This window comes from Crotalus tigris, unplaced genomic scaffold (assembly GCF_016545835.1).
Source record: "Crotalus tigris isolate CLP2741 ecotype Arizona unplaced genomic scaffold, ASM1654583v1 scf7180000024358.1859470, whole genome shotgun sequence".
Taxonomy (NCBI): domain Eukaryota; kingdom Metazoa; phylum Chordata; class Lepidosauria; order Squamata; family Viperidae; genus Crotalus; species Crotalus tigris.
This window is the reverse complement of record NW_024100527.1, coordinates 813,275-840,941: the sequence shown is the minus strand read 5'-3', so window position 1 is coordinate 840,941 and position 27,667 is coordinate 813,275. Positions and strand designations below refer to the sequence as shown.

Genomic DNA, 27,667 nt, shown 5'->3' with positions numbered 1-27,667 from the left:
GAGAAGGAGGATAAAATTCCCAAAGGGTATGAGATGCTTTGCTTATTGTCTTCTGAACTACATTAAGGTTCTACACGTGAAAACCAAGAATTAAATTAAAATTATTACAGGATGCAAAGGAAAGAGGAGGGCTCGGCCTCCTGAATTGGGAAAAATATTATCAAGCAGCAATATCGGTATGGATAAAGGATGGATACACTTAAGGAACAGAAGACTATTGGCATTAGAAGGTTAGAAATAAGGAGGATCGCTGAGATGATTATCAATTGACTTGTTGATATCATAAGGACTTCTTATTAGTACCTATATTAGGACACAACTGAAAGATATGTAAATACAACGTTGATGATTGAAAGATGGTTTATCAAAAAATTTACAGACGCACAGTTTGTTATACTCTGTCCTGTTATAGAATGTATTTTAAGTTTCTGTTTTTCCTTCTGTAACATAAGGTAATACTAATAGCACTGTTGAAGCCAGGGAAGTTGAATCATGTCCATTTTTGTTTTTAATATGTACATTTAATAAAATTTGTTAAAGAAAAAGGTTCTACACGTGGGCAGCTTTAGGAAATGACTAGCTTGCTGATAGTAAAAGAAACTGATTTAAAATCTGACTGCATCTCACTGTAGCCTTGCAATAATATGATTGGACAACATTCAAGAAAAGCTATAAACATCCGATACTCTGAATTGCATCCCTCTTGGAGTTACACTCTACAAACTCTATTAATCATTCAAGAGAACATTAAAATAAATGAATAAACTAGCCACACCAAACAGAGCAAAAGAAAATAAACCTGGACATTGGATATTAATCAGTTAAGAATTTTGAATGGTGCCACATTAAGCTGCATTGCACTGTAGTTCTAATTCAAAGTGTTTGTAACATATTAGCTTTTTTAAAAGAAGATCTGGCTGAGTTTTTGGGTGTTTCTCCATATTAAGCAAAAGAGACCCAGGGAAGATATAAAGAACATTAAATTAGAAGGGCAGGTGATTGCCGACAGCAGTGTTTCTCGATCTCAACAACCTTTAAGACTTGTGGACATCAATTCCCAGAATTCTGGGAGTTGAAGTCCACACTCTTAAATTTGTTGAGGTCGAGAAACACTGATTCAGAGCTTTGGAAGAGATTCTGTGGAGCCACCTCAGCTGATGGATGAGATTGAAGGATGAATAGGTGAAAAAGAAAACGAGCAATCCTACAGGAAATGTGGAGCAATAAATTTATCTCCTGCCATGAAAGAAAGAAAGTGTAATTTTTCCACTGTGGGGAGTCCTAAGTTGGCGATTTCTCACAGTGTAACAATTATTTTCCCCTCCTTTCTTCGTGCTTACTAGAGAAAATATATATCAGGCCCACTAATTACTTTTACTGGCATGAATACAGTACATTCCTGGGTGAACAGCCCCTCTCCTAAATTCTGCAACTTAGCTGATTTATGTTTCCTTGCTTTCTTTAAATTACTGGAATAGGAAAAAAAATGGTGAAGGAATAATTTATGGGGGAAGCATTAGCTAACAGTAAATAAACAAGCCAGCATAAGGCTCTTTGCTGTAATGTATGATGCCTGGGAACCGTGGCGACAGAGGAAGAATTGTTGCTGCCAATTGGTGGAGATTCTCACTGCAGGTAGATGGTTCCTGCTGTCAGCCACTGTCTTCAAAGCTGCCACTGTTGCTGCAGGAAGGAAATCTCAGTGTACTCATGGGATCTGACACATAACCTGTGGAAAACAAAAAGAAGCTCAGGTGCTTGTCGCAAATGTCGTTCAGCCTAGCTACTGCACCTTGTCTCTCTTCTTCCTATGTTCACCATGCCTCTGTGTACAGAAAGCAAGCACAGAGGGCTTCCCTGGTAGCAGAAATGCACAGATTTGCTGCCAAATAAAAAGATGCTGCTTTGGTCACATCTTTTACGACCTGAAATAACCACATTCAAAGTAATTTCTTTCCAGGAAAATGACAGAGGTGGGATCTAACAGGCAGATGGGATGCAATTCATATTCACAGTCTCCTTAGCCATTTAAGATGATGGCCGATAGGAAAGTGGGAAATGTTAATATCCTCTCACACTTCTGTTTGATTTTTAAGTATACATATCTTGACTCTGAATGGAAAATTCAATGGTTAACAATAAACTGTCTGCCAGAAATAATTATGTCCTTAATCCTGGATTATTACTTTTACAATAGCTTATTCTATAAGCACCTGTTTGCTTGTCAGAGTATTTATCATCTGGGCCATTGGTTAAATGTCATTACTTCAATTATTCCTTTTGTGGAATATATGCCAGTTTAACCTAGTCACCAAATCTCTGAACTAAGACCATCATGGGTGAAAATCACTTATAATACAAGTGTGTGTGTGTGTGTGTGTGTGTGAGAGAGAGAGAGAGAGGGGGGGGGGGAGAGAGAGAGAGAGAGATGGAGGGAGGGAGGGAAGAGGGGAGAGGAAGCCCAGAAACCCCCAAAACCCAAAACCCTCCCTAATGGCAGAAGGCAAGATCCCAATTCTCACATCAGGGTAGAATTAATAGTCACTTCAGTATCATATACCATTAAATATCACACCCAGCAAAAAACAAACAAACAAAAGCATCGTTTATTACAATGGATATTTTCATTTTATTTCTTTACATTTTAACCCCTTCTTTTTGTTTTAATCTTGTACTCTCAGGACCATATCTGTAATCTTTCAAAACAAAGAATGAAAAAGAAATGCTGAAATAAGTGCTTGTAGGTCTAAGTTCTCAAGTTGTGATAAGAATCCTGGCAATATTCTGGAAGGATCTCATACAATTTTCCTGAATTTTGGAAACTTACTATAACCTTTCCAGACAGGATCAGTAGTAGAACCTGGGCCTGTGGTGTCATTTGGTAGATTCAACTTGGCTCTGATCACTAAAAGGATCCACTATGAAGTGTGCCTTGTTGATCTGATAAAGTAAGGGATTCCTCTCACTTTAGCCAAACAAGACAGGCCACTCCATTTTTTTCTGGCCCCTTTATCTAAAATGCTGGTGGAAGTGTCTTTTTTTATGTATGGACCCAGCATGCAAAGACCATCAAGTAAGTTTTCCACAAGCTCCATATTCAAGAAATATTTAAACAAATGTAGTGGTTAATTATTAAAAATGCTATATTTCTTTCTTGCTTAACCTTAATACCAGAAAAATCACTAGTTTTATTTATTTATTTATTTATTTATTTATTTATGAGACTTATATACTGCTTTAAGTGTGAGCACTCTCTAAGCGGTGTACACCAGTAAGCAATATATATATATATATATATATATATATATATATATATATATATATATATATATATATATATATATTTACATTGCCCCCAACAATCTGGGTCCTCATTTTACCTACCCCGGAAGGATGGAAGGCTGAGTCAACCTTGAGCAGGTGAGATTTGAACCGCTGACCTGCTGAACACAGTCAGCTAAAGTGGCCTGCAGTACTGCACTCTAAGTGCTGCGCCACATGAGGACAGTGCCTTACTTTGGAGCTGATGCCTTTGACTACTAGCAGTGCTGTGTCAAGCCTCTGATAAGTCCTGGGCATTAGTCTGCAGAGTGGCCTCAAAGGTGTACAGGCCTACTTGTTTAGCGACTGCCTCAGATAGTGACCATTCACAATTATGACTAGTGAAAAAGTAACTTTATTTAGCATAACAACTTCAGTTGAAACTGATCAAGGTCTGGTCAGTTGCAGGCAGCAACTGCCTGTTGGCCAGAAGGTTCGAATCAACTAATTAAGGTCACAGAGCTGACCTTGCAGTTAGCACCTTTTAGATAAGCACTGCACTACAGAGAAAAGCAGGTCAGGAGGAGATCGCTTATTAAAGAAATCTCTCTGGTCTGCAAAGAGGAGGAAAAAAAAAACCAGATGAGGCACAGGACACTGTACGAAAGAACTTTATTTGAATGAGATGGCAGTTACCAGTGGTCTTTGCAGCGCCCTTCCGTGTTACAGGGCTCACTTAGTGACAGTGTCATTTACCAACCATTCCACAGAAACCAATTCAATCACTAAATGAGGATTACCTGTACTTAGTTTGACTTTAATTAAACTTAAGCCACCTGAAGGTCTTGCACAGCTCAAGGAGAAACATCTGAGCCATGATGGCGCAGTAGTTAGAATGAAATATTGCAGGCTAATTCAGCTCACTGCCAGGAGTTTGATACTCAGTGGCTCAAGGTTGACTCAGCTTTCCATCTTCCCGAGGCCGATAAAATGAGGACCCCGATTCTTAGGGGCAATGTGCTGACTTTGTAAACTGCTTAGAGAGGGCTGTAAAGTACTGTGAAGCAGTAAATAAGTTTAAGTGCTATTATTGCTACAGTATCTCCTATTACCAAGGTTGCTGATTTCTTATTTCTGGGTGCTATAAATTTGGAGGATCAATTTCATTACAAAGTAAATATTATCAGTCCATTAATACAGTTTATTATTATTGAAGAGGATCTGTATTTTACCATTTTGGTCAATAGGTGGGCATTGAAAATTTCTTCTCATCTCTTCCAAAGAAAGGCCTTGAGAAGAGTGCTGTCCAGCGCTGTAAATGGTAGAAGAGAGAAATAGTGAACAAAAGTACCTTTCAGAACTTGCTCCAAACCAGTATGATTTAAAAATAATCTACTCTCCTTCAAAATATGGAAATTTTTACAATGGAAGAACTGCACTGGAATAATGGAGGAGGAGGAGGAGGAGGAGGAGGAGGAGGAGGAGGAGGAGGAGGAGGAGGAGGAGGACATGGATATACAGAGAAACATTTCTGGAATAGCTTGTTTCTGATCTTGAGCTTAGCCTCAAAGTCTGAACTACTTTCAGTGTTATTAGCAATCTGAGGTGACAGATCCAGCACACTATAAATATTTTATTTACATCTGTACTATCAGGTTTGTGCATGCTAATTTCTTTGCTAAACAGAGCATTACTCTTTTGAAGCGAATCCCAATATTATTCCCCATAAATACATTCCTTTATTCTTGGAAGTGTTCAAATAGAGCCAGCCTTTGCCAGCTGCTCTCAGCTGATGGGCAACTATCATTAACAAGTATTCCCTCTGAATGAAAAAGAAGCTGCCCAACTGACCATTAATAGTCAGGTAATTTGTACAACACATCTGCGCTATCCCAAAGTAAGGAATTATTTGAAGTAATTTCAAATAACAGTGTTTTCAAAGAACCTCTTGTGAAGTTGTGGCTGAAAGAACAAATTCAAGATTATTTCCAGCAAAGCCTCATCCGTGGTGATTTTGATCACCATAATTTCAAACTGATGGCAGGTAAGAATTATGTAACTTCAATGGCTAGTTTCACACTATTGGATACATTGCTTAAATGTTTATTCTAAAGATACTTTTCTGGAAATAAATCCCATTGAAACAGAAGGGACTTAATAACAAATGAACCATAGATAACTGTAGGTACCTTTACACTTTATAAGGCTATTTTTATAAGATTCATATTGCTCTTCTTCTTATTGCTAAAATATGCCTGCTTTCCATTTAAAAGAATATATAAGGAAGCTTAATAATACATCTCTGCTTAATAACAAGTTCCATGTAAGTCTCATCAAAACAGACTTCTTTGCTACTCAGTTTGTGTTGCCTAGGGTATTTCCAATTATTGGTCTCTATATAATTTGTCTCTGACATATTGTTCATCTATCTGTCTTTTCTGATAATGATACCAATGCTGAAAAATAAAGGATTAATAATTGTTTACTCTCATACCATATTTAATTAGGCTGAGATGTCAAGACTAAACTTGTTGCTTATAAAGAATTTTATGTATCCTGTGGAAATATTTGAAAACTTTTGGTAAATGTTCTTGAGAGTATTAAAAACTATTTGCTGCCTTGCAAAAGAGACTCTGCTCTTTCTTTTCTTCTTGAAACCAAAATATAAAGCTATCTTGAGCTCTGTAGGTCACATAGTTTTTAACTTTGCCTGATCTACTTTTTTTTCTGTTATACGGGTGGATTTTAAATTTATTATATTGAGCATATTTGAACTTACATGTTTTTTTGTTTACCATCCGGTATTTTAGAATGAAATATAGGCTAAATCACCTTTAATACTTGAATATGCAAATAACACATGAATCTCTAATATAATATTAAAACCAATTTAATAATATTTGCTAATAAATATTCAATCATTTCAAAGTAAAGACGATCCTGAAAGAAGTAATTCTTCTTAATACTACCATTGCCCAAATTAGCTATACTGTTTCAATATCAATCTTTATTGTGCTAAAACCAAATATGCATACAATGGAATATGACTCATTAGCTGAAGCCCATCCATATACTGAATGTCCTGCACCTCTACTCTGTGGGTAGTAGAAGAATGAATTCATGTCATTAGCATTGCAAGGTCTCTGCTGAATTGAAATGCTTTGATCATTTATTTACTTAATTCAATCCATTTATTCTTTCTTGCTATTAGAGAAGCCATACTTTGTCTATGTCACTAATCTGACTTCACATTTACCTAAATTGAAACTAATGTATAGTTACGAAAGTGTGCCCAGGCAACAGAATCTAATGAGTGTCAAGGTCAAATGCAAAACTCAGAGTCACGAATATTATTCAAAATAGCTCTCACAGAGTTGACATTGCCTTGGACTCTACCAACACACTTTCCACAACTTTCAGAGAAGACTATTTCTTAGAGGAGAGATATTATTTGGTAGCCTAATTTGAGTCATCAGCTTAGAATTTTTATCAAAAGAGAAGCTAAGACTTAGCTTCAGAAAAATGGTTCAAATTCATGGCCCAGGTTAGTTACTCAGTTATAGATGTACTATGGTATGGTAGTCTGGAAACCATTTTGGTGTTCTCTAAACTTGGTTGTTGTTGGGTTTTTTTTTTTTTCATTACCAAACTAGGTAACATCATCACATAGGTAAAGATAGTAACCAAAACTACTAATCAAACATACAATGCACATATATTCGGACAATAAATAAGCTTGTATCTTAGCATTTCTAAAATACATTATGAACAAGTCATAATCCCAATGCAATTGCTCTCTGCCAGATATTTGAGCTTTAAGAAGGCAAATATATTCTTAGAGTGATGCAACTTCATCGTGATTGGTTAATATACCCATGTTTCCCTGAAAATAAGACCGGGTCTTTTTTTTTTTGCCCCCAAAAGAGGCACCAGGTCTTATTTTCATGGGGTGTCTTTTATACTCAACTCTGGTATTGACAGCCCCACCCAGCCGGCCCACTTCTTCTGACTGAAGGAGCAGCTTCATTCTGCAGCTGTATTCCAGCCTGCATTTTGCAGTCAGGCCTTTCTGGAAGGCCTATGCAGCTGAGTACTGAGCTATCCATAGCTCGGTTCTCAGCTGCAGTGGTCTTCTGGAAAGGCCTATGACTGAGAAATACAGGCCTGGCTGCAGAAGATGCTACAGAAGAAGTGGGCTAGCAAGGAGAGGCCTGGCTGCAAGGTGAGTGGGTGCGGGGTGTGTGGGGCAGCTCCACCCGCCACCCCCACCCCAGCTTGGTTTTTTAGGTTTGTGCCTCATCCCAAAACTAGGACTTATTTTGGGGGTAGGGCTTATATTAGGCCCACTCCCCCAAAAAATCAAGCTAGGGCTTATTTTCGGGATAGGCCTTACTTTCGGGGAAATGGGGTATTAGGAATGTTACTGAGGGAAATGCAAATAGTTTGTTCAGGACATGTTGAGTAACAGAAGGTGGAAGATTGGAATGAGTTCAGAATTAAGAGGTTGATATTGGCTTCTTTTGAAATGAGACTTCTGGATATATTCCATTTAATTAGGCTAAATAAATAAATTGGAATGTATTGGTTTGGGATCCTGCTGATATTGTCAGAATTTTATGTAACAATATTTCAGAAGTGGGAAAAAACAAGTATGAAATAAAACCATCTTTGCTTTGGTGTTTTTACTTTATTTATCAAAGGTGGGTTCCAGTTGGTAAACATCTGAACAGAATTTGTCATCTCCAGATTCTGGAAGTCAAGCATTTCTCCTTTATCAAGTAGACCCCCCCACTTAGGTTACTTCTATCCCCTTTAAAATATGTTGCTGCAGAATTATTAAAAATGGTGTCTTAGTTTCCAATAAGAGAGGCCATAAAACCATGTGATTAATTACCAATCTTTTTATCAAAACCAATGAAACCACATCAAAGCTTCAATAACTGAAATAGCTTTATAAAAATATTTCTTTTAAGATTTGCAATCAGAATTAGGCTTCTTCATTCAAAAGTTATCAAATTTTATTGTCAATCATACTGGAAAATATCTACAGAGACATATTACTAGATGCTGACTGTTGCCTTTCAAACACATTTTCCTATGAAAAGCCTTATAAATTACAACTGCTATAAAAACCTTCCATATCATGGTGGATGGATGACATAAAGAAGGACAGATGTTACTGCTCTAAGAATATTGGAGATTGGGCTTTTAAAATAATTATTTCTCTTGAACAAATATTAACACTCATATGATATTCATTTAATTACAAAGAAATTAACTACATATATAATATTTTTCATGTTTCTTCTCTCTATCAAGTCATAAAGTAATTAAAGAAACCCATGTAAGAATTGCACTTTTGGAAAGCAAGACAATGTATCAACATCTGTCAGATTTGAAATAGCAGTCCACGTGTGAAGGTTCAATTTAACTAATTCATTGCTAAAAGCCTATGCACAGGAATTTTCTCAACTAATGATCAGTACCTGGTTAGAATTAGATAAGGGTCAGTGGTGATCAAGAGGGGCTGGACATAAAGATTCTAAACTGAATCCTCTTTTTAGTCCACCCCCTGGCTTTGCTATTTCTCCTCCTACACTGTCTGAAGATTTGTGTGGTAGCTCATAGAAAAGACCATCAGAAAGTCACTGTGGTCTTCTGGTTTTGCATCATGGTAAGATGGGACGCAGGAAGGCAGAGCTCTGCTTCCGCGCCCAATTTTGCCCTGCTGGGGGCCCTGAAAAGGACCTAAAGTCGCTCCGAAGAAGCGATGAAGAAGGAGGGGTGCCTGGTTGATCACGGAGAGACAGCAGTCTCTCTGTTCAATCCAAGGAAAGCCCTCTAAACCAGCAGAGGAAAGACTGGCCACACCTCTGCGGCCGGCCATTAGTTGCTGATAACTGAAGAAGAAAAGCTTTAATTAGCACACCATAACATGTTATTGTTACTTCTATAATATTAGTAAAATATGATGAAGATGTTTATACCTAATTTTGTATATGTCAAAAGTGTTAAGAATTGAAATTGTTTAATGAGGGGAAAAGGGAAGAAATATGGGGAAGAAAGGAAGATCAAGGAAGAAATACTGGATTGTACAGTATTGAATAGATTTATATTGAAGAAGTTAACGTTAAATATGTGAACCCAGTCAACATGTTGTTTACCAAGCTTTAAAGATTGTAATTTTTAAAAATTAATAAATCCTATAAAAAAAGTAAAGAAGGTCACTGTAGATCAGCTTTTCCCAAATTGGCATCCTCCAAAAGTACATCCAGATGAGACAGTAAGCCTCAAAATTCTCAAGATGGCCAAAATTTGTTCTTCCAAATACATTTTGCTAAAACATTTTTCCAAACATCTTTATGAAAAAGAAATTTCTCAAAATTATTTCAAAGAAGAACAGAACTTTAAAAGTTTTTGATGAAGTTGTTCTAGCTGATGTTCAGGCCTTGAGGTAGTTATGAAATACCGAAAGGTAAAAATACATGTTCTGACTTTCAGCATACTGCCATCTCTCCACCAGTATGTAGCTCTCTGCTTTCCCATGTTTCATTAACCCTCCCAAATACCCTACACAAAATTTCCATTGACATGTATGTATGTATGTATGCACGGTATGTATGTGTACATGCTACTATTTATTGCCAACAAGGGAGATTGCAGAAGATTTTCTTCCTCTGTTGGAGAAATCCAAATAAACCATTCATCCAATTTCTCTGGATGAATTGAGTGGACAAAGTCATAGACACAGTGAAATTCAAGATTATTCAGGAGAGAAAGAAAACTAAATGTATGTAGGACATTAAAAACATGTTAGTGTTGCATCTATACTATGCACAAATAGCATGTGAACATTCAAGATATGAGTTAATGTGAAGTAATATATAAGGAATTCAAACCACTGCATGTAGATAGTGACCTAACATTTATTTATGATAAAAACTTCTGCTATTACATTACCAGTTCTATTCTAGAGCTACTGCAACTCCCTCAGTTGTTCCTCTTTGTGTTTTATTTGGAAAAGACAATGGACTAGAACATTCTAGTTATCTTTTTGTGCACATTGTTTTACATGCTGTGCAAAAAGTAAAGAAATACAGTACTTGCTGAATGGTAAAACTGTCTTTAACATCGAAAAAACTGGCCCAAATTCAAAACATTTCAGGAAAAGTTGACACCTGCATATCTGTGTGGAAAAGATGCTGAGACACATATCTTGGGGAATTAATTAATGATCTCAACTCAAGGCTAAACCTGGTTCTACAATCTTTTTACTCTCAAGCATTAAAAGTCTAGTCTTTTTTTCCCCATTCACTGGGATTGAAAATGACAGACCACATTCACTTTATATAAAGTTTATGCAACTTTATCATAATTGTTATTCAGCCAAAGCTTGCAAAACGGTTAGGAAGTATATTCATTCCCTAGACCAGGAATGGGGAACTATTTATCACTTGTGGACTTGCTGGCTCAGGAATTCTGGAAGTTGAAATCCACAAATCATAAAGGGGCCATAGTTCCCCATTCCTACCCTAGATGATAAGGTAGTCTTAGAATTGAGAAATGGGGATTTGCTTGTGGAAGCACCTAAATGCAATCCCTGTTATGCTTCTTCAAAAGGAATAGATCGCAGGTGATATGAAAGAGCTTTGTTGGAAATACAGGAACACAGCTTCCCAACACAATAAACAGATTAAAAAGTCCTTCCTGATATTGGTCATGCATATTTTATGTCTTATCCTTAGAAGACTGCCTAGTTCTCTATGTTATTTTTTTTTTTCATATGTTGAGGCCTATGCCTGATAGACCTACATGAAGGTCCTGCTGTTTGACTGAAGCATTGGCAAGGGAGCATCAGCATAATGTCTCCAGAACCTCTAATTCAGTGATTCTCAATCTTTTCTTTACCATGGACCCCCTTTAAATACCTTTTGTGGTCATGGACCACCAAAACCTAACTCAAATTTTAAATCACAACATTTCTTCAAGACTTCGGGGCCCTGTGTGATGACATCTCAGCCCCCCAGGGGTCCGTGGACCACAGATTGAGAAACACTGTGTCTATGGCATGTCTGTAAACAAGAAATCATAAGGTCACAAAAGATGCTGCACTGGATATACAAAGGAAACCAGCTGATATTTTAATTCTCTATTGAGAATTTGATAACAGATTGGGGTAAACAGTCTACAGTGTTCCCCTTCCTATTCTATAATTCAATAATGCAATAGGTGAGTTCTGGGATATGCAAATAAAGTCAAAAGACTTAACTAGATAACTTTCCTAGTTTGGACTTACAAAAGAAACTTGTTAAAACTTGGAAGACTTCTACGAGAAGAGACAAAGACAAAGTAGAAAGAAATCACATTCCAGATGGATGGATTAAAGATCAAGATTGTTAAAAGTAAAGGGAAAATAAAGATTTATTTGATCAAGATTAAAATAGATTTGTTATCTGTGTTACCCCTTAATGGACTTTTGTTGATCAGGACTGATTAGCTTTGAGGATTTATTTATAGATGAGAAGAACAGATCATTTGTTTTATTTTAAGAGAGGGTCATAAGTTACTAAAATTTAATTTATACTTGTGATGAGGGGGGGAAGTCATATATATATATATATATATATATATATATATATATATATATATATATATGCTGGAAAATTTGCATAAAAATACGACTCCTGGGCATGTCTATGGTACAAATAAAATACGAACACCAGGAGAGTATAAATATAAAAATATACTTTACTAAAAGCTGCCAAGCTTTCGTTTGGAAACTCCAAACATCATCAGGGCTAAGGAGCCAGTAAACAATGATGACTTAAATGGGTTTTGCCGGCATCTGCACCCGGCTCATGGACCGTGTCACCGGTCCCGGCTGGTTAATTAGTGTTCCAGATGTTTCTTTATTACTCTCCTTACGCTTCCTTCTATGGTTCTTCCGGATCATTCCTTCCACTATCTCATTACTGGCATTCATCTCCTCCACCACCCCTTTATCCTTATTTCCTTCCATAGTACTGACCCTCCTCCCCTTTTTGTATGTCTTCTTTGTTTCCTATTTTTCTTTCTATTTTTTTCCTTTTCTGAATTTTCTGTTTTTTTCTTTTTAACCTTTTTTAGTTTATATTAAGTTTTTATCCTTTTAATGATAATTTTTAATAAAGTTATTAAATAAAAAAGGAAATAATAAAGCCACGGTATAGGTATAGTTGGAAAAATACAATTCAGTCTCCGGTGTTCTCAAAGCACACCCTGAAGTGTAGGTGAAATATAACTGAAAAGAAACTTTAGCTGGGGAACAGGTAATCCAATATGTCAAAGGGTTCCCATAGGAACATCGCATCTTTTATTTATATCTGCTTGGAAGAGCTGCCTCATTTGGAGTCTGACTTGTTCAATGTGCAGGCAGCATCCCCTGAAGTGGGGCTGCTGGAAACTTGTCTCCTGCTGCTAAACTACTACTTGGTGCTCTGAGCCTACTGTCATTCAGTGGTTACTGGCTTCTCATGGTTCATTACAAACCTTCATGCAACATTTTTAAGGCTCGACATAAAAAAGCATCTGCTGAGAAACATACTTCCCTGCCTCTTGTCCTTGTAAAGCTACAGGCAAGTGCCTCGGTTGACTTGAAGGAATGGGAGGGTTGCTGCAAAACCCAGAAATGCTGCCTTTCTAAATAGTGTAGCTTCCTGGCAAGGTTTCTGGGCTCGGAGTCAGAAACGTAGTGATGTGACCATTCCCAGATTACTCTCATGTGAATGGAGGCATTGGCTGTGATTCCTAGATTTGAAGGAAAAAGAGGGTTAGCGAGCTTGTCATGTTTTCCCCTGGGGAAGCCAGGTGACAGAGGCCTGCTTTGCTTTTCTAACGTCTACCTGTGCAAATTTCAGAGAGCATCTTTCAGCCCTACTCTTTGGTTTAAGGCATCGCTGTTTGAAGGACACGGCAGATGCAACCCCCCTCCCCCAATATATCATGCACTTATTGAATGTTTAATACTTTTGCAAGAATTGAAAATTGGAAGAGACATCCAGTTTGAAGAAAGTATCTTGGGGGTTTTTCCCCCCCTCCATAATCATTCCACAGTCTGGAAACACTTATCAAATTTCTTGTACAACAAGCTTGTTTCATGAAAAAGATTGATGTCTGTACACATGACAGCATAGAACAAATCGAAGAATCATGAGCTTGGAGACCATTCAGCCATGTGAAGAGGTCAGGCAAGAAGGAATAGGGATGGGCTATCAAAATGGAGAGGAAAGCATGAATCATGAGCTGCAGCCTATAGCAGTGTTTCCCAAACTTGACAATTTTAAGGCATGAGGACTTCAACTCCCAGAATTCCACAGCCAGCAACGCTGGCTGTGGAATTCTGGGAGTTGAAGTCCTCATGCCTTAAAATTATCAAGTTTGGGAAACACTGGCCTATAGGGAAGGCTTATCGTCCTCTATTTGGGGGAAGAGAAGTACAGTAGCCCCATTTCATATTTCTGACATCTGAATAACTTTGGCAAACCATTAAGACAAATGTCAGTGTTTTTGGTGTTGAGTCGCTTAAGTTGCAAACTTACAGTTTCCTGGAATTGAGCCCTATTGAAATCAATGGGGTTCATTTTGGAGCATAGACCATGTGAGTTAGGAATAAGATGCAGCTGCTAAAAAGGTGAATGAAGTTTTAGTCTGTATTAATGGAATAATCCTTTGCAAAGCACAAGGAAATAAATTTTGCAGTAGGCAAAATTACAGCAGGCATACTTTAAATTCTCAATAGGCGAGTTCAGATTTTACTTCTTTGTGTAAAGCTTAGATGGTGAGTAAGTTGCTTGTATTGTAACCATCTTTGGTGGATTATTCTGATTCTTAGCAGTATGTAAAATGTACTTTCATATAATATAAAATTTCACCTAATAAGTTATTCCATGAAAATAAAACTATAAACAGGAACTGACATTATTCATGTTTCTGTGTATATTGCTTATGTGCATATCCTTCCCCCTTCACTCACAGCCTGCCTATAAGTCAAGTGACAGCTCACAACTTACTTTCTTCCTTAAATATCAGTAAGTTCACAAACCTGGCAGAATATTTCTTCTTGTGCTTGAACTCCTCAAAGCATGAATGCCAAGCTACATTTATTAGACCAAAGTGGGTACTTAATGGACAGGATAAAAAATGGTAGTTGGATTTTCAATGTTCCAGAAAAATCTCAGTTGAGTTCTGTAACTCCGAAAACATTTTTTTCCCATTTAGTTTACCTTCAGTAAATTGTTTTGTATAAACGCTGAAATGTTAGATTAAAAAAAACCCCTTTCATTATTAGCTAACGACTGATACTCTTTTTTTAAAAGATGCATTAGTGAACATAACTTTATGGAAAATTAAGTAATTATTGTGTATATTATTTCCTTCCTATTTACTATTTCCTCTGGAGAAAACAATGGATTTTCACCAACACAGATTCAGTAAATCCTATAGATGCATTTTACTCTTGCTAGGGTGATTTTTTTAATTAGAAAAATACTCTCAAGATCTTTTTGGGTAGAACTTGACAGGATAATAGAATTAGATTTGTTGAATTCCACTAAACTGTAAAGTAACGCGTCATCAGCTTCACTTACTTTTCAAATATTTTTCTGTAGTGGAGCTCATCCATCTACCTCTGCTCACACATAAAACCATGAAAGCAAAAGACCAAGTCAATCAGTCATCTCCGAGACAGAATGTTATACATTTAGCAATGATTTCAGACTGTGCCCAGTTCTTCCGGGTGGAACACAGACTGTCTGTGCAAAGGACCATGTCCCCCCCCCAGTCTGGGTCTAAATATTATTCCAAGATTCTTTTATGTGTGCTAACCTGACAAGGTTCCATTTAAAGCAATCATGCTCAACATGAACAAATTTCCCATTCCGCTCCCATTCTGCTTGGGTGAGGCCAGTTCCACCAATCTGCACCCACAAGCTCTCTTTTGAAGACCTTTGCATTTACAATAAAGCTTTCTTCAATGACATTAATCCACCATTTCTGAGTACCCCTGAAGACAACAAGCCAGGAGGCTCATCTTCCCCCTCTTCTAAACACATCCATATGCTAAACCAAGCAGGGAAGTTGCCGGATGTGCCACTTTCTCTGCTGATGGGTTCTTGTGGGGCTGGGAAATTGGAGGAATCTGGATGGTTGCACTGGACTAGACAATCTTTGTGTCTTCTATCTTGCCCCTTTCAAAAAAGAGAGGCCAATTGTAAATTCTTTCAGATTGGTGCTGGGATCTCTTTTTCACCTGTGTCTCTTATTCTGGAATTGTCACTTGTTTACAGTTGTTGATTTACAAAAGCTCATTTAGAAACTGTTCAAAGTTACAACAGCGCTGAAAAAAGCGACAAGCACTTTGCAGCACCCCCCCTCCCTGGTCACATGATCAAGATTTGGACACATGGCAACTGGCATGTATTTATGACAGTTGCTGTGTCCCTGGGGCATGTGATCACCTTTTGTGACCTTCTGACAAGCAAATCCAACGGGCAAGCCAGATTCACTTAACAACTGTATTATTAACTTCACAGCTGCACTGATTCACTTAACAACTGACTCAAGAAAGGTCGTAAAATGAGGCAAAATTCACTTAACAACTGTCTCACTTTGCAACAGAATTTTGGTCGTGAGGACTACCTGTACTGATGAGGCAGCACAGCAGGAAGAAAAGGACTTCTGAAGTCACACGCAGAGAAAGAGGAAAGCTTGCAACCAGATTGTCGGCAAGCTTCCTCAGGAGAAGGAAATCAAGGCCCACCAAGTTCAAATTATGGTTCAGATAAACACCCCTAGAATTCCAGTCCAAGTAAGGGAGCATTACCATTCCTACATGACAGCCCTCACTTTAAACAGATAGCTTCTTCCCCCTTCTCTGGCCTTTTATTCTGGAGGCTTGAAAGAAATAGTCTTATCCACTACAAAAGCCCCAGTCATTATTGCCTCTCTAAAAGTCTAAATGCATCATCTGGAGATCTTCCCACCAACCCTACTTCTGGGAATGAAAATCCTTCCTATCTACTTCTAACCAAATGAACAGGCCAAGGATCTCAACAAGAGATTTTCTCAGAAGCATAAGGACCGGGACTGGTGGGTTTCTCCACCTTTGTCCCTCTCCTCCCACCAAATGTCTGCAACTGCCAGGAAGACAGCTACAATCATCCCTCTTAAACTGGCCTGAGCTGGGGGAGGAAGCAAATTTTGACAGACATCTTAACAGGCAAATAACAACCAGGACACTGATGATGTTACCTAGTTTGGTAGTGAAAGGTCTGCAAGAAAACTACCAAGCTCAAGAGCACCAAGGACCCTAGGTATTAACAATCTGTCCAGGCTTGCTCTGGTTTGGGGCTAGCGTTTTATTTATTTTTATTTATCAAATTTAGAAACCACACATCTCCCTCACAAAGCAACTTTGGGTGGTGTACAACTAAATTATTAAAAGCATAAAAATGAATAAAAAATTTAAAATAGAGGCTAGATAGTTAAAATAGTTTTACCCAAGGGCCTTCAAAAAATAATGCTACTCTGGAATAGTGCTATTCCAGTAACAGTACTATTAGTAGTACTAATAATACACTACTACTAATAATAGTACTAATAGAACAGCACTATTCCAGTAATAGTACTAATAGTATTATCACTGTTAGTACTAATAATATACTATTACTACTACTATTAGTAGTAGTATACTATAATAGTACTAATAGTAGTATTCCAGAATGACACCATTCCAGAATAACGTCCAAGAAAGGTCTCATGATTAGCTGATATCAGCTGATTGTTGGGTGATTTTTTAACTCAACCATGAAAAGCATTTGTACCAAACTTGAGCGAGAGTTTAGAGCAGTGGTGGCGAACCTATGGTACATGTTATCCCAGCCCTGCCTTCCCCTGCAACCGCTTCATCACCAGCAGCCTGCCCGGAGGAGAAGCTCCCCCAGGCACGGCTCATGCAGAGCAGCGTAGACTCTGCCCTTGTGCCCCATCACGTGCAGATGATGCTGTGGGGTGCAGGTGATGCTGTGGGGTGCGGGCGGAGGGCGTGGCTGCCATGGTGCTGCAAGGCTGTCTGGGCGATCTGTGGTGAGTGGCCCTGTGGGTAAGTGGAGCAGGGGCGGAGTGGGGGGCAGAGTGGGGGTGGGCCGGGGACGGGATGGTTTTTGAGCACTTGGTCTCTAAAAGGTTCACCATCACTGGTTTAGAGCTTTCCTGAAGAGCACTAACTTAATGTTCAAAAACAGCCTGACCCACAGAGAGAAAGCCAGCTTGTGCACAGTGTGCAATGTCCTGAAACCAGCACTGGACTAGGTCTGCAAGCCAAGGATAAACTTATAGATCTGGCTGGAACAAGAAAGAGCCTTGACCCTGGAAGCAGAAGAGAAAAGAAGCCAAGGGGACAGAGGGAAAAGGCTGCACTGCTCTAAAGCAACCAACAGACGGCAGGCTGATCCCACTCCCTAAGGAGCACCTATTGTTACACCAACTCAGTGGCCCTTGAAACACATTGGATTGCACCCATGGCATATATCCTCATCCACACACTGTCCAACTCTCAAGATTGGAGTAGCATCAATAACATCATCATAAAATTGGGATATGTGGATAAGTGTATAGGGGCATGTGTGCTAGTACGTTTGGCAGAAAGAGACAAACTGGGATGCATTTGCATTTTGCATATGCTCAGTCTATCAGTCAATTTCTCTCTCTCCACATCCCAAGGAGAGGCTCACGTGCTACTGGGCCACTGTAACTTTGCTAATAAAAACGGACCATATTTACAGAAGGATGAAGTAAGTAATTTCACACCTCCTTAACTCTGTATGTGGGTTTTAGGCACACAGCGCAGCAAACATTCTTCGTCATTGTGTGCAGCCTTGTAGTTTGTGCAGCTCAGATGAGCTCGGAGAGACAAAGGGTGTAACAATGTACTGCAATAGTTGTGAGCACACAGCACTGAGTCATGCCTGCTCTCAATTTGTATGTTTTTAAAAAATTAAAGCCTCGAGAAACCATTGTCATTCGAAAGCTAGGTCATTAATCTTCTCAGTATGTCATATAATTGGGAAAAAATCCCCCACTGAATCTGCAGAAACCATCTTCATTTTAGTTTATATTTTGCCTCTGGGTAACTCTTTCAATGTTTTATTTATAGGACTGGAGTTAGTTAATTTGTATTGCATAGAATTTGAAGGGGGAAGTCTTCTGCAACCCTTTGGGTTCTGCAGGAACCCATTTCAACCAGCTAATAAGCTTGGGTGGTGTACTGTTGTGAACATTAAATTACAGTAGCAGGGAAGCTGCTGTGATAACTACTTTCTTCACCCTCTTGGGCATCTGTAGTATAACCTAAATGTGTCACTTGCTTATTCTTTCATGCAAATCTATTACATGCTGCAGCATGAAAGGGAAACTAATATAAAATCCTCTAATACATCCTGAATCTTGTTGCTTTCCTCACAAATTCATTGTTGTTCCAGCCCCTTGCATGTTATTAAAGGAGATCCTCCCCCCAACCTGCATTTCTTCACATATGGATATGGTTTTGGATTTGCTTCAAATCAAATATTATGCTATGATATTTTTAGATATTGATGTCTGACTCATGCTCATTTTGACACTGTAGTACTAGCACATGAACTAAATGAATGAAATGGTTTGGGCTCATCTCCAGAAAAAAGATGGGAGATGATTCCTTCAAGAAGACTACCGTAATTATATGTCTACCTGGGATCTTCATTGCTAGGTACTCCAATAGTATCAATGCAGTACTTATGGGCTAAAGAGGCTCCCTTGTTGCCATAGTTATAATTAAATCACTTTCTTCTGGCCCAGGAAATGAAAATTATGGCATCAACATCTCCCAAAGTCCACAGTGTTATGCAACAAGATGTTTCAGCAGTTAGAATCTCTGAAGCACAGTGATATTGCTCCCTGCTCTTACTCAATTCAGATTGAGCTAAAAATTGGTTTGTCTAGATCAGGAGTGGGGAACGATGGCCCTTTTATAATTTGTGGACTGCTGGCTCAGAATTCTGGGAGTTGAAGAAGTCCACAAGTCATAAAGGGGGCATCTTTCACCACCTCTGGTCTAGAGTGAGGTGAGACACAAAAGCCCATCAGTTCTTTTTCTAATGCAAGTTATGGCATTGAGCCTGTTACCAGGATGAAGAAAATCTTATATAGAATTCTGTAATCATTTCTGTTGATGGCCACTACATAGCCGGCCTTCTAGATCTCACATGGAACAAAGTAGATTAGTTCCACTGCTGTTGTGGAAACCAAAAAGGACAATTACATTTTTAAAAAAGAACTTTAAAGAACTGTTTTCAGGAATAGATTGAGGCCATTGGAATTGGTGGGGCAAAAGCAGAATGATAAATGGCAAGTGAAGCTAGAAATTATTTTCCTCCTTGAGACTTAGCATTTTCTAGAGCCATTCAACTATTGAGACTTCAAAGTAACAAGAGAAAAGAGCAATGAGAAAAAGCTTTATATCATTTCAGCAAGAGAAGGGCGATGCTATGAAGATGATTTTAATTCACTATTGGGAAAATGCCCAGAGTCAATGGTAGGTATAGCATCTTAATTCTGGTTGTGCCTTTCAACCTTTTCTGTTAGAATGACACCAAGAATGCTTAGTAAACAGCTTTAGCAAGTTATAACAACAAATAAAGGTTAACATCACATGAAAGCCAGTTTGGTGTAGTAGTTAAGGTGCTGACCTAGAAACCAGGAGATGGTGAATTCTAGTTCTGCTTTAGGCTTGAAAAACCAACTGGATGACTTCAGGCCAGTCACTTGCTGTTAGCACAACTTACCTCACAGGACTATTGTTGTGGGGAAAATACGAGGAGGAGGGAATATTATTCATGTTCACTATTAGAGTTATTTATAAAAAAGTAATCACGGGATAAAAATCTAATAAATAAATAAATATAAAACTCTGCACTGATCTATCTGAAACAGTCTCTTCAAAGATGTAAAGCAACAGTTATTAGCAAATTCTCCAGTTCTGCCAAAAAGTAAAAGAATTTGCCAGCTTTCCTTTAAAAAAAAGTAAATAAAGGCTACTTTATTAATTACGGGAATGCCAAAAAAGCATTCTGACTGCTTATGCAGAAGACCTGGGAAGGAAATCTGAACAGAGAAAGCAAGGTGGCATTTAAAAGTTCCCCAAATTTAAGCTGGTTTGTTGGTAGATTGTTTTTGACCTTTTTTACAAAGAAAAACTACTATTGTGCGTATTGATTCTGTGATCCTTTCAAACATTTTATTCCTTAATGAGGTGCTAAGAGCAATTTGAATAGTCAAGAATAGGTCAGGCAGTTCTTTGAATCCCACAGGCTAAGGAAGGTATCCATGTGGTCTTTGTGCTTACCTTTGGGACCTTGTCCCATGAGTTCTTGAATTCAAGGCATATTCCAGTTCAAAACGAGTACGCAAAGCAGCAACATGGCTGCGTCCAGGGCATCCCCGAGGGGCTAGGCAGTCTGATGAGGAGGATGGTGACAAGGAACCACTGCTGTTGCTGGAGGCTGGTGACATCAGCTGGATATAAAAAAGAGGATATTATCAGTATCTATTTATGACAACCCAAAAGTCTTATTAGAAAGGCTGATATCCCTCCTATGTGTCACAAATGCTTTTGATAATGTCCTCAGCTATTTCCGCTTATGGTGTCGTGCTAGTTTTTGATTGTCCTATGGAAGAGAGCCTTGGTAATCTATGGCTGTGAAAAACTTTTTGCTGCGTTTTTTTTTTTTTTTTTTTGGTCCAAGGATTTAAGTCCTGTCTCTTATTACAGATATAGAGTATAAATCAGTCTTCTTTGATTGGCTATTAAAAATGCATAGTTTCTTTATGATGCATGTAATAGTATTGTTATATTTATTACTACAATGAGATCATTTTCCATATCATCTTACAGCAATATATTTAAAAACAATGCCTTCAGTTTGTTGTATAGCTGGAAAGTGTATGGTGTTTGCATCACAGAAAAAGTGAGGCAAATTATTAGAATAGGCAATACCAAATGTGGGTAAACAAGTAAAATAATAGAGCTGCAACTTTCTAATGCTTAAAGCTAATAATAGCATATCATGTGAAGTTTTTTTTTCTATAGGAATGAGAAAATGTAATTAATTTTTTTTTTTTGCAATCTACCAACTCAATCAAAAAGTTAATCAGAGATGAAAGAAACTCTCAATTTAACAGAATAATGGAATGGGTGTCTGTTAAATCTAAATGTACGATAAATTGGAAAGGAATTAGTTGTATGTGCAAATGCTGTTAATGCATGGTAAAGTGTGAAATGGGATTTTATACAAGGATAAAATGGCTTCCTGTATGTAGAAAGTAGCAAATGGAATTTTATTCATGTATAAAACAACATTCGGCATGTGCGTTACACCTGAGAAAAGCAATTCTCTAGATAGTATAGTACTAAAGCGAGGAAGGTGTGAATATGGGTGTGCATGACATTTACTTATTACTCATTTCTTAAAGAATAAGAGGGAAAAAGAGCATGATACAGAAATTCAATATCAACAAGTAGATTAAGAAATTAATGAGATTGTATAGTTAGAGCTCAGTAATGATTGATGAGAAATTAACCAAAACCCCCCAAAGTATATTAAATTATTTTAACAATGTGTGAAAGGGATTGTATCTCTGAGTTGAGTTCCAAAATCTCTACTCTTTGTTATTTAAAATGTAGAAAGAAAGAAAGAACTAAAACATTATAAACATTAGTTTCCAAATTCTCCTTTGTTATCGTCTGACAGGAGAAAGGAATTAATTGCATAGAATATGCCCTGTATAGTTTCCCCACTTTCAGCCACATACTTAGTAGACAGGAGAGATTAGAAAGGTTTTGTGCTGCACATCAGCCTAGTTTAAGAGATCCAAGGTTATAGTCACTGTTAAATAAGAGGAATCAGAGTAGTTTCATTGGATGTTATTTTACTGATTGATCTTATTTTTTCATTACTTTTTATTTATTATATATTATTTATTATATAAACTATTATAAATAAGAATTTCTTATTTTTATTATTTATTTATAATAATAAAGTGGTGCAGTGGTTAGAATGCAGTATTGCAGGCTAACTCTGCTCACAGCCTGGCGTTTGATCCTAATAGGTTCAAGATTGATTCGGTCTTCTATCCTTTCAAGGTTGGTAAAATTAGGACCCAGATGGTTGGGGGCAATATGCTGTAAACCACTCACATAGTACCAGAAAGCACTATGGGGCGGTATATGTAGCTAAGTACTATTTATTGGATGTTATTTGGCTGATTGTTTGAAGACCTATAGTACTTTGGAATGTGAGTTGTTCCTAGGCAAGATGCTCCTCTGTAGAGCACTTGAAGGAATCTCATGCTCATACATGGAAGCAAGATGTCATAATATTAATTATACAAAGTGTATGTGATCCAAAACCATACTTCTTGATTACAATCACTATTTACAAGACATGATTACCCATCTAACACATGCAGATTTTGGGATAGCTGTTCATTGTTTGTTCCGGAACTATAAATATTTTGCTTCCCTGTCACTCCAAAACCAGTCGTTTCCACCTTCCAATGATGAGATTTAAGGAGATATTTAAGTGAATACAAGGGGAACAAATGACCATGGGGAAAAAAAGGGGGAGTGGGTGACTTCTAACTTCCAGCTTATGTTGCTTGTGAGAAGTTGAGGGGAAGTATCAGAAATCCATCCTTCTTTTGGCTGAGCCACAGAACTGCTTGCCACTTTGCTGGGGGGGGGGGAACAGTCAGGGACTGCAAATAAAACAGTACCCCCACTCCCCATCCTGGCATGTCTCTAAGAGGAGGATGTAGAGAGGGTGCTGTACAAGTTGTGAAGGGTGCACAGAATGCATGAGAGATGTCACATGGTTCAAGGAGGGCACATGGGGTGCAGCATGGGTTGGGAAGGTGGGCAGGCAGTGGTGGGATTCAGCCAGTTTGCACCAGTTCGGCAGAACCAGTAGCTAATTTTTTGTTGCCCAGGCCCAGAAGGGACTTCCAGAAGCGGCATCCACATAGAGAACTGGTTGTTCACATATTTGAATGCTGCCACTGTGGGCAGGGTATGCCTATGTGAGCAAGAGCTGTCAGAAAGATTGGGGAGGATGTACAGGTCAGGAAGAATGCATGAGTGTACCTAGGCATATGAAAGGTGCTGTGCTGGTTGGGGAGGATGTGTGGAGGGGTGGCATCGGTTGTGAGGGCTTAGAGGTTTACGGCATTGGTCAGGAATGGTGTGCAGGGGTGTGCAAGTGGCTGGTATGGCACGAGCACAGAGGGGACATTGCACAGGTGGAGGGAGCCTTACCTGATCAACTTGATAGTTTCTTTGATGTCTTCCCCTTTGCTGACACTCTGCTAGCTTCCCACAAGGAAAGATTTTGCTTGTGGGAAGTTGGCAGGGAGCATCAGCAATCATAGTCAAACTTACACATCCTGCTGGTTTCCCCACTGACTTGTGGGAAGCTGGCAGAGTGTTGGAAATGACCATCATGCGACTGTGGCTGACTATGGCAGTGCTGAAGTAGCAACAGCATAGTCACAATGAACAGCTTTCCTAAGTGTTATTACTATGGGAGTAACACGGAGCCCTGAATTCTCTAAATTAGTTCATTTAAACTATCTTGGTTCAAACATTGTTGCCTTATGATGCACTGTTTCACCTAATTGAAGGTTACAGACAATTAGACACAACAGTTTTAGTAGTATATTTATTTAGTCTAGATAACACATACATGGCTACAAATGTCCAGATAATTATACTACAGCATGAGTAGAGCAATTTTCTCTCCATTGGAACTGATATCATTTACTATCCCATCCACTGGGCAGAGTTGAGAATGTGTACATTTTCTTATTAAAAGGATCATTTCTTAGTGAAAACCTGTTTATTTTTTTTATTCTACTTAATGTGAAAGACAAGACTGCCTAAGTAGGAAAATCATTGAATGTAGCCTCTTCCTTACATTAATAAACAGATTCTGTAAAGTGGCAATAATGGATAATTTAATTTTTTATGCTTGTATACCAGAAGGAACTTTTTCAGACAACAAACATGTCCAAGAAGTAACATAAAACTGCTACACTATGACACAGCATTTCTTTTTTTCTTTTTAGAAGCAATATCAAAAAGCACATTTCATTTTCTGAAAAGAAAAGGGAGGCACAAATCCAAAGAATCTTCTTGCCTCAGTTCACATGACTGACTAAGATTCTACTTAACACTCCCTTTATGTGACATTGGAACTCCATTCTTTCGTTAACATAATGCCTGGCTAGCTAAATATTGCTCTTATATTGCTTTGAAATGTATACAAATTCCCCTCTTGGACTGGAATTCAGATGAACGGTTGTCAGTGTATTAGAATAGTAAGCTCTTTTTGAAATGGCAGTTAAAAGCGAAATATTGCTTCACTTTGCTGCATCCAAGAAATACGCACAGTGAGTCCTCTGAAAAGTATTTCCAACCTCACATAATATGACCTGGGCGTTTTACAGTATGAAGACCACATCTGGCCCTTTGGCTATCCCTGTCCAGCCCATGTGAGGTCAATTGGAAATTAGATATCAAATATCATATTAATGCACTGCAGGGGCAGGAGAAGAAGCCAAGTTGTGTCTAGTTTTGTGCTGTTGCTAGCTGCTCTTTCAGTTGGCTGGTGGCCACAGGAGGTTGAGGAGAGAAAGTGCTTTTCTGAACCCATGCTGTGCTGGCTCCTCACCTGGAGCAGTCTGAGAAGATGAAAGCATGTGAGGGGACCTGAGCTTGGCCACCCACCACTGCTTCGGTCAAAGGAGCTATGAGTTCAGTCCTCCACAAAAGTCCTAGTAGCTCATGTGGTTCTTTGAGAAAATTAATTGTCTACCCCTGTATTATCAACTGCTGCTGCTGGAACCTGGAAAGTAAAATGGATGATTGGAGCCAGCACCCTGACCCTTCCATTTAAGAGTGATGAAATACCTTGGAAACTTTCCTAAGGCACATACATAGGTCGTATTTCTAGGAACTGGTTGCTAAAATCAAACATACTTGCAGTGTACCAATATTTATCACCCATACAGTGAAGTTAAGCTTGGCCAGCTCAACCATTTATTTTAGAAAATACTTGATCCATTTTTTTCCCTTCCCTTTGCCCTGGTGAAAGGTATCCTTTTTCCTGATGAAACATGAAAGCTCAGGTCAAACTAGGCTTAGCTCTAGAACCTGTTTTCAAAATCAAGAATAATAGTTATAGCACTTAGACTTATATACAACTTCGCAGTGCTTTACAGCCCTCTCTAAATGGTTTAGAGAGTCAGCATATTGTCCCCAACAATCTGGGTTCTTATTTTATCGACCTTAGAAAGAGGGAAGGCTGAGTCCACCGTGAGCCAGTGAGAATTGAACTGCTGGCAGTCAGCAGAATTAACCTACAATACTGCATTCTAACCACTATGCCACCATAAAGCTATTGTAAGGCCTTGGAAGGGAGCAAGTTTGGTGTAGTGCTTAAAGGCACCAGGATATAAATGGAAAAGTCATGAATTCTAGTCTTGATTTAGGCAAGAAGATATGGTCTCAGTTCTACATATCTGAAACTAAGAAATTAAGGAGCTGATGTCAGGCTCCAAAAAGCAAGAAAGATACACATAGTTACTTTTGAGCCATTTCCTTTATTGTTCGTCATCCATAGACAGAAATCTTGTCCAACTAGAGCAACAATTTGCATTGTTAAAGATATACTCTGAGAATTCTAGAGAGGAACTAACTTGACCCTCTTTCTCCCAACCAAACTATCTAAACTTTGCTGTCTTTTGCTCCTCTGGAATGTAGCCCCTCTGTCCCGGGAATCCAGATTATATTCCACCACACCCTAGATAGAACATTAAACATACAGAACTTTCAAATACAGCAGGTTTTTTAAAGCTTACTGTGTTTCTTATATCATTAAATGATATAGTAAGTAGCTTTTGCGACTTCCATGCTTAGGAATTCTCTTTTATGATCTGCAATTCTGATAATATTCCAGTGGTGTGGAAGAAGTGACTGTGGCATCACAGGGCATGGCACTTTGATGGTATTGCTGATTATTTCTAGTTCATTAACTCTAATATTTGGATTCTTTCATAGTATAATCCTGAAAGCAACATCATTAAGATACTGCAAACAATATTTTAAAAACTGAAATACTTTGAATTAAATTGCCTGTAAGCTCTTCTAAAGAGATGTAAATATACCTTGCCTGTGCTAATTGAATTACATTAATCACATTTGTTTAATTAAGCTTATTTAGCAAGGAGCTTTGGTGTGGATAAACTTTTTGCTCATGTATTCATGTCCATGTTACAATATTAATCCAAACTTCTATCTCTTGGATTACTTTAGTGGTTATAAGGATGAAGACTGAGGTAAATGTTTAGTCATCATGTTGTAGCATAAATTATATATTTGTCTATTCTGTTTCTTGAAACTTCAGTATAGAATGATTTTCTACAGAGAATTGCAGTCAAAGGACAAATTTGGTCTTAACTTGGTCTAATTATTTTAATGTGCTTCTCCTGTAAAGTTGTTGTTGAAGAGAGGGGAGAAACTTAAATATGTATAAAATGCATGAGTTAGATTTTTTTCCTACCGTGTTTCCCCACAAATAAGACCGGATTTTATATTAATTTTTGCTCTAAAAGACACATTAGGGCTTATTTTCCGGTTAGGTCTTATTTTCAGGTAAATACAGTGCTAAATGTATCCATCTGGCTGATGAGCTTAACTGGGGCTAATTTTGGGGTGGGGCTTACATTATGAGTGTCCTAAAAAATCATGCTAGAGCTTATTTTCTGGTTGGGTCTTATTTTGGAGAAAACGTAATGGTAGATTTTAGCTGGATTTTGTTACATCAGTCTTGTGACAGTTATTGTTACTCTGACTGCCTGTTGATTTCTTGGGATGTAGCCAGAAAGGGGGTTCTGTCCATTTGTTGAGCATTTTGAGCCTCATAGAGAACATCCTTACTATCTGGTCTTCCATGGTTGGTTCTCTTTTCCTATGTTGTTGTCACTAGGGAATGTTTTGCTAACAGGGAATGTTCATTTGCAGCAGCAAGTGACACAACAGGACTGATGGCATTGTCTAATATGACTATTATAACTATTATAATATGACTATTATACAATGGAGATAAAAATTCAGCTTCTTTCACCTGGTCTTCCAGTTTGATGGCTGTGACAGACTGAGTGAAGAGCATTCTGTAAATAGAGAATTGTCTTGTCTTATAGAGATATGGCGGAAAATGGATCAATAAGACTCCAATTTGCTTTAAAAAAACATTGTTTTGGTGGGGAAAAAAAAGAAACT

General features: G+C 38.1%; 1 protein-coding gene across 5 annotated transcripts in view; it reads right to left on the bottom strand.

Annotated features, from left to right (window-relative positions):
- Positions 1–420: 420 nt before the first annotated feature.
- Positions 421–27,667, bottom strand: part of TNNI3K (TNNI3 interacting kinase) — a 186,555-nt gene continuing 159,308 nt past the window's right edge. For 2 of the 5 annotated variants that reach the window (XM_039327204.1, XM_039327208.1), the window contains 3 exons: positions 20,678–20,847; positions 4,494–4,573; positions 421–1,729 (listed from right to left, as the gene is read on the bottom strand). In XM_039327204.1, coding sequence (XP_039183138.1) covers positions 1,653–1,729; positions 4,494–4,573; positions 20,678–20,847 — 327 coding nt within the window. In that variant the 3' untranslated portion in view covers positions 421–1,652. Of the gene's footprint in view, positions 1,730–4,493; positions 4,574–12,844; positions 13,048–20,677; positions 20,848–27,512; positions 27,559–27,667 lie in introns of those variants that run through there. The other 3 variants (XR_005554728.1, XR_005554727.1, XM_039327205.1) reach the window with 3 other exon arrangements.